Here is a 7,726-nt window from a genome sequence, read left to right as displayed (position 1 = left end):
CACTCTGGGTGACTTCCAACATTACACACACACACATATAAACATTTAAAATATACAGGGCCACCTTCAGATGTCTTCTAAAGGTTGTGTAGTTATTTATTCCTCTATCAATCCTGCTCACATCAGTCAGCTTTTCCATTAGAGCAGTATCTTCCTGCAGAGAAGGAAGTGTTGTGACACCAGTGTCTTGCTACCTCTAGTCTGCCTGCTAAGAGAAATAAAAAAAAAATATATATGAACAAGATTGATCAATGTCTCAGGCCAAATTGAGCTAAGGAACAGATTTGAAATTCATGAAACTATATGAGAGGATCATCACCAAGCTGGGCTTTTATTTGCTCCTTTGTCAACAGGACTCCCATCAATTAAAAAGTCTTTTCAGCTGATAAGGACCTTTAACTGCCAAAGTTTTAAAATATACCATTATATTTAGAAGTAACATAAAAGGAAGAGTAACATAAAAATGGCAGTAGCACGCAGGGATTGAGAAGACACCCAGTGTGAAGACCATTTTGTCTCTGTTTTTGAAGTGGTTGCATAAAATGAGTTTGGAAGAGTTTTCCGTTTCATTGGTGCTATTTTCAAGAAAAAAGAGAGCGCCGTAATACCGTACTCCGTCTCCTGATCTATTTCAATTTCCATGGAGCGCCAGTTCCCTTTCTAATGAAGAGAAAGACTTGTTGCTTTCAGTAGACTTAATGGTTTTAATTCTCAAAATTATCGCCTGCGAGTGGTGTATAGTACAGTACTTAATAGCAGGGCTTTGGAAAGGAAGCGGGAAGGCGGAACAAGCCTTTGGTACCTGTGGATTTAAAATGCATTCAAGATTAAACGGCTAAAAAGCAGCCTCGCATGTGCTGCAGACGCTTCGGCACCGAGTCCAGGGGGCTGAAATGACTAAATCCGTCGCCAGCTGCAGCACATTCGCACTTTCCCTCGCGTCGCCGTTTTTTTAATCAGAAGTGGAAGAGGAGGGTGGAGTGGAGCGCAAGGAGGCGGCGCGCCAAGTCCCCTCGCTCCTCCGCCGGCCTCTCAGGAGGCGGCGGCGAAGCGGCGTCCTCCGTCCCCAAAGCAACAGCGGCTCCGCCCCGCAAACAGTGGCCGGAGGAAGTGCCGGCAGCCAGCATGGGGGGCGAGGAGCCCGAGCCAGACTTCGAGAGCGCCCCCGAGACGGACCCCCGGGCTCGGCTGCTGGGGGCGCGCGTGGCAAGCAGCCTGCGCGTGGAGCCCGAGCGCTGGGAGCGTTGCGCGGGGAGCTCCGAAGCGCGGCCGCTCCTGCGCGCTTTCCTCGACGGCGACCCGGCCAAGCGGCTGCTGCTCGTCACGCCGGGCGCAGGGGGCCAGTTGGCGCTGGCCGACCGGCTGGCTCCGGCGCCCGGCACCGGGCGCTCTGGCAAGGGGGTCTTCCTGCTGCGCCTCGCCCCCGGGCCGCTGCGCTCCCCGCCGGCTCCCGGGCACCTGCTCTATGGGGACCTGTCCTCCGTGCCCCTGGAGCACCTCGCTGCCCTCGTGGAGGAGGTAGGGCTGCTCAAAGGGGCCGGGCGCTCTGGGGAGGGCTGAATGCGGGTCAGAGGTCTGGCATAAGGGGGTGGGCATTCCCCCCCTCAACCTCATAGCTGTAGCAGCAGCTGCATACCAGTTGTATGTCCAGCAGGTGAGTAGTTTCCCTTGCTGACCCCCCCCTCCTTTTTGGTCTGCCAAGAAGCTGCTAAACTTAGGACCCTGACAGAAAAAAAGGGGGAACAGGCGAGAAAGCATCGCCTTCTTTTAGTGCCAAGACCCAGCAGTGCTTTTTTTTCTTTTTTCTTTTAAAAAAATTAGGAGTACTCTCATTTTGACTCAAGAAAATCACCATTTTATAGTTCAAATCGGGAAAAATAAATAGAGTAAATGGACAAAAGTACAAAGATTCACAAAATGTTTAGGGTTATGCGTCCCCCTGCGTCCCCCCAGAAGAAAGCACTGGGTAGCAGCATGTAATAAGAAGAGGGGTGGCCCTCTGAACAGGAGAGGGGTTATATTACTCAGGGTCCTCAGGAAGGTCCCCGGTTTGGTCCCCAGCACCCTCTGTTAACAGGGTTTTAGGGAACCTTTCTGGGAAACAAGCCTCTACCCTTGCATTGGACTGGAGGTACAATTCTACAATCTATGGAGAGCTGTTGCCTTTGGAGGTTGACATTTTGGAGCTACCTGGATGACTGGGGTCAGGTCTGCTATTAAGGTAGCTTTGTATGTTTATGCTACTGGTGCCTTCAACTTTTTGTAATAAGCGTTTTCACCATAATTTTCATCAGAGTGATGAACATTCACCATCCTGTTTTTATTATTGGTTTGCAAAGGGAGGGGGGAGTGCCAGGTGGGTGAGCAGCTAGCCAAAAAGCGCCTGGTTCCTTTTCTATCCCAGTCATGGTGAGTACTGGAGTTTTCCTTGCTGTCAGGTCCAGTATAATTTGAGTTTCCTGCTCTCACATTAGCTCATTGGCCATCCGTTTTCCAAGCACTTCAGCTCCTGGGCTTGGACAGATGTTTGAAACTCATGCAATAGAGGGTTCATCTTCACAAATTCTTCATAGAAAGAACTACACACTGCCTTGTGTGGGGAAGAGAGAGAGGCAAGCATATAAACGTACTCTTTAAGTTGAAGGTAAAAAGAATCTGAATTAGTCTCTGTATATTAGCCCTGTGAGGGGACTCGGGGGAGGAGATTGTCATTATTATTTATAAATTTATCTACTGTTTAGTACCAACACAACTAAATTAGGAGTTTATACAGTATACCAACCAGTTATGCAAATATTAAAATATAAACACCCGTAATTAAAATACAAAATAGAGCAATCACATTACAACAGCTCAGCATTGAAAAACTGGAGATCACAGGTCACTGTCGATAAACATGGTATGTTTACCTTTGGAAAGAACTGGCTTTATTGATGGCAGCAATGTGGTGACTGACAGTACAATAGTAATGAAATAATAATAACAAACCTAGCCTACACTTAAATGGAGGTGATCCACTTTTATTCAGAAAGTTGCTGAGGAACAAGAATGCAAAACCCAAACCCACAAAATGAGGAAATGAAGACATAGCACCCATTCAAATTTGTTTGTGAAAGGGAGAGGCCGTAACTAGGCATGGATCCCTAGAACCTACCGTTAAATTATCTCTGCTACCAGGTAATGGGAATGGCTTCTACCTGGGCCTGGAGAACTACTACTACTAGTCTGAGTAACTGGGCATATATGTGCCAGTGTGGTCTGACATGGTGCAAGACAGATTCTCAGGTCTGTAAGTGTCAAAGAGTTTCAAAGTGTCAAAGTGTCAGGTCTGCCACTGGAACGATAGAAACAAATGGTTGTCTGCAAAATCCAGCCATTTTTAAAAATAAAAAAATGATCCCTTTATGTATATTTGCAACAGGTTGGTAGCATGCCTTGGGAGTCCTTTGTAGGAATGACACATACCTGCTTCTCACCATTGTTTTGTGTGTTTTTTGTTAGCTTATTTGTAAAAACATAGTTACAGCTCCTGTTACCTTAAAGAAATTGACTTTGAATAAAGGAAAGAGGTGAGAGATGTAGGAAACAAATTAAATGAAAGTAGATTAACTCCTAGCTTCCTGTTCTTCATGGATAAGTGACTTATTTGCTCACCAGACTTCTTTCCTTGCAGTGACTCACAGTGATGATCTGAGCTTCAGAGGTTTGAAGTGTTTTTCTAGGTTCTCCAAATTGATCCATTTTCTTTAGTTCAGGGAACATCAGAGCAAGCATCTCCTAAGGATTCAAGAATTAATATGGGACTTATAAAACTTACAAGTAAAACTTTTAAGTTTTGTTGCGATTGATGTAACCTAGCAAACCAGGGGCTCTGAAATTTTCTCAACCTAATATGTCTTCTAGGTAGTGGTGCCACTCTTGGGGAACCAGAAAAACCATCCCAGCTGGCCCCATGTGGTGTCACAGGATATCGTCCACCACATCTGCAATCTGAAAAGTAGTGTTTTTGTAGTTATTGGACAAATTAAAGGCAAGACTTTGCTGCCGCTCCCTACTGACCCTGAAAGAGACTCGTATATAGATTCTGACAATGAGAAAACGTAAGTAGTAATTGACATGAATGGTCATTTTAAATGTACTCAGTGACTGCAGTATTGCTTTTCTTCTAGGCCAGGCATAGACAAACTCGGCCTTCCAGATGTTTTGAGACTACAATTCCCATCATCCCTGACCACTGGTCCTGTTAGCAACAACTCAGTTTTCATTAACAGCTGGTCTTTTTGCTGCGACTTAGCATAGCCTCCCCCTCCTCCCCCAATTTAAACCACCGTGTTTTGTTTTGTGCTTTGTGTTGGCTGGTTGTTTTTACTAGTTAGAATGAACTACTTTTTTGGTAAACGATGTTGGTCTTCAGTGCAATTTTGGACATTATGATTGTGTGTTTTCATTGCCAGTGTACCAGGTGCCAACTAGTCTCTTACTTTAGCATCTGTCAGTTTTGCTTGATCTTTTGTTCAAAGCACTGTAGTATACTCCCACCATTCCATATTACGGTAAGCCTTTGATAGTTATTGCTGGTAATAATGTGGTGTTGAATCAATTGTACTAAGCAAAATTAAAAAATTCCTTCAGTAGCACCTTAAAGACCAACTAAGTTTTATTTTGGTATGAGCTTTCGTGTGCATGCACACTTCGTCAGATACCATTGTACTGAGGTGCTTTATTTAAAGGTTTTTACACTATGTAGTTACTGTAATAGAAAGAAGTGTGGAAAAGTATGGCACACCAGGAACAGAAATAACATGGGTCAATAAAGTGAACCATAGATTATACTGTGATAAGCGTCCTAGTGCTTCATTCCAGATAGGACTTCATGTTGTATTTGTTTTTTAGATCTGCCTTTTTATCTACCACTGTCAGATGGGAAGTAAAACTAATCTGCTGATATGTTTGCTTTCCGTAGCACTGAACTTGTGGATAAATCTATTGTCCATGCAATTGAATCAGCTGTCATTGAATGGACCCACCAGATTCAGGGAGTTCTAAAGAGAGAGTCTTCAGAACCACTTTTGCAAGGCCAAGATCCTAGTCCAAAGGTGGAGCTGGCTTTCTGGAAAAGCAGGTACATTTATAGCTTCATTCTGCATTGAAGACGTAAGCAGAGTAGCGAAAGGGCAATTGCAGAACTAACTCTTTGGTTTGAGCTGGACTCTAGTTGATGTGGAAACACCCACTGCTGTTTACGTCACCTGTACAACTGTTTACTTTCTGATTTGTTGTTGTTGTTTAGTCGTTTAGTCGTGTCCGACTCTTCGTGACCCCATGGACCACTTTCTGATTAGCACAATAAATAAATTTCTGCCCTGGAAACTGTTTTGCCTAGGAATATCTTGTTGTTGTTGTTTAGTTGTTTAGTCGTGTCCGACTCTTTGTGACCCCATGGACCAGAGCATGCCAGGCACTCCTGTCTTCCACTGCCTCCTGCAGTTGGTCAAACTCATGTTCATAGCTTCGAGAACACTGTCCAACCATCTCATCTTCTGTCGTCCCCTTCTCCCAGTGCCCTCAATCTTTCCCAGCATCAGGGTCTTTTCCAGGGAGTCTTCTCTTAAAAACTGGCAAATGCATAACCTAGATTTGCTGTAAGGGGGTGTATGTTGCCTGGATATTTGACATGAAATGTGCCTTTGCTCACTGCCTCACCATTTTGTGTTCCCTGTAGATTTGAAGATCTGCAGTGCATTTACAGCCAGCTGAAAACCAGAAGGGTTTTGACCATGATGGAGCTTCTTGACAGAGTGCAGAGCACCTACTTTCCAGCATTCAGGTCAATTTTCAGAGATGTAGAAGCAGGTGAGATTTTGAAAATTTGTGCTATAATGTTTATTCACAGATCACTAACCGCTCCTGGTTGGCCTATGTGGAGATCAGCTTCTTCAGTTCTTGTCGAAATAGTAGATGAAGAGCGGCAGAAATTTCTCAGGAGGAGGGAGCTGCACATATTTTGTCTTATGTGTTGTTGTATTCTTTAGGGTTTTTCTCTGTCACACTTTTAGTTTTCAGTTTTTGCCCTGTGGTGTGTAAAATGAGTTTAATGTGCACTGTATTTCAGAAATATACATGCTTGAAAGTAAGCCCAGTTGAATTAAACCAGAATTGCTTCCACTGACGTATATTTAAGGTCTCCTGAATAATGTACGGCACCTTTCCCTAACTTCTCTTGTGTGGAACTTTTCTTTTTCTTTCAAAATCACAGCTTTGGTTGAGGCCCACGATATAAATGCGCACCTAAAGCCCCTAGAGCGCCCTCTAGAGGAAATAGAAAATGTGGAATTCAACGAGTTGAAGCCATTACTAAACCGAGTGCTTCATGTGGTGTGCTTAATCTGGGCCACGTCCAAATATTACAGCACACCTGCAAGGATAATTGTGCTGCTTCAGGAAATCTGCAACCTCCTCATTCAGCAGGTAGGCCATGTGGTGGTTCTTCTCACCCCCTGCAAAATGGAGAAAATAATATACAGTACTGCTGTTTCGTGCAGACACAGTATGAGGGCTCCAATAATGCTTTGGGGTCTACAGGTTGCAACACACACTTTGTCACTGTAAAGCTTCAGCCCTTGTGTTTCGGTTGCCCTCAGCGGGCATGTGTGCCTCCCACAGTTGTCATTCCAGTGCAGTGGTAAGTGAGAGGAGAGGTACCTTGACAATGAGGAGTACTGTGGCATGATGAGAGGGTCTCATGTTAAACAGCCCTGGATATGCATAGAGCCTTTTTTAAATGGAGCGGCAAAATGGAAATCCAGAGAGATGCCCTGTTTCTCTGCAAATCCCAGCAAGTGCTGGAGGTTTAAATATAGGAACGCTACCTTTTCTTTAGAAGGCAGTCCCTTCTGTTTTTTAGACACCTTGTCAGTGTTATGCTTTTGTAGGAAATGTTATAAAAGAGGCACTTGTCCCTTACTCTTCCCTTTGACAGATATGTGGACAGTTATGCCTCCTCCTATTGTGTTGTGTGTACCAATCCCGTTGAACCGTTGTCAGTTTTCCAAATGAACAATTTAAGTTAGGATTAGGCCTCTTATGTTGAATACTCGGTCTTTCTGTGCCTGTTTCATTTTCTCTTCCTTTTTTTTTAAAAAAAAAACACAAGCAAACCATACCACTGAAACGACAAGATTTGTTGCCCTTCTCTGTCTACCTAGGCTAGGACTTACCTCAATGCAGAAGATCTGCTTAAAGCAGAAACTGAAGAAAGTCTGAGCAAAGTGCAGACAACTTTTGATATTTTCAACTATTTCAAGCAGACCTTCGAGGAAAGAAGAGACAATCTTACCACTTACTTTCAGCCAGGCCTAGAGGCAAAGGAGTGGGATTTCCCTTCTGTAATGGTTTTTGCACGATTGGATAATTTTCTAGAGAGGCTCCACGTGGTAAATGTAAGTATCATGGAATATTACAGATGCTGATGTATATAGAGAACAATGTATATAATGTCAGAGATAAATTAGTGTAACTTGTCTCCTTCCCTTGACTCTTTGCTTCCAGGGGTTCAGGATTCCTGGTGTCTATCTAGGGGATCTAGCTGGGGAAGACATGGGTTCAACACCCCACTCCATCATGGAGCTTGCAGGCATGACTGATCAAGCCATTGCTTTTCAGCCTTTTCTGTATTGCAGGGTTTTAAGCGGGATAAACCTTACATAGGCTACCCTGAGCTCCTTTG

At 44.2% G+C, this 7,726-nt stretch overlaps 1 protein-coding gene across 2 annotated transcripts in view; it reads left to right on the top strand.

The window, feature by feature from the left end:
• Positions 1–1,086: 1,086 nt before the first annotated feature.
• Positions 1,087–7,726, top strand: part of DNAH9 (dynein axonemal heavy chain 9) — a 190,399-nt gene continuing 183,759 nt past the window's right edge. For both annotated transcript variants that reach the window (XM_088661670.1, XM_035104728.3), the window contains exons 1-6: positions 1,087–1,518; positions 3,904–4,100; positions 4,964–5,122; positions 5,723–5,853; positions 6,257–6,468; positions 7,206–7,439. In XM_088661670.1, the coding sequence (XP_088517796.1) occupies positions 1,126–1,518; positions 3,904–4,100; positions 4,964–5,122; positions 5,723–5,853; positions 6,257–6,468; positions 7,206–7,439 (1,326 nt within the window). In that variant the 5' untranslated portion in view covers positions 1,087–1,125. The remainder of the gene's footprint in view (positions 1,519–3,903; positions 4,101–4,963; positions 5,123–5,722; positions 5,854–6,256; positions 6,469–7,205; positions 7,440–7,726) is intronic.

This window comes from Zootoca vivipara, chromosome 2 (genome assembly GCF_965207765.1).
Source record: "Zootoca vivipara chromosome 2, rZooViv2.hap1.1, whole genome shotgun sequence".
Taxonomy (NCBI): domain Eukaryota; kingdom Metazoa; phylum Chordata; class Lepidosauria; order Squamata; family Lacertidae; genus Zootoca; species Zootoca vivipara.
Note: the sequence above shows the minus strand (reverse complement) of the source record. Positions and strands in the feature narration are given on the sequence as shown.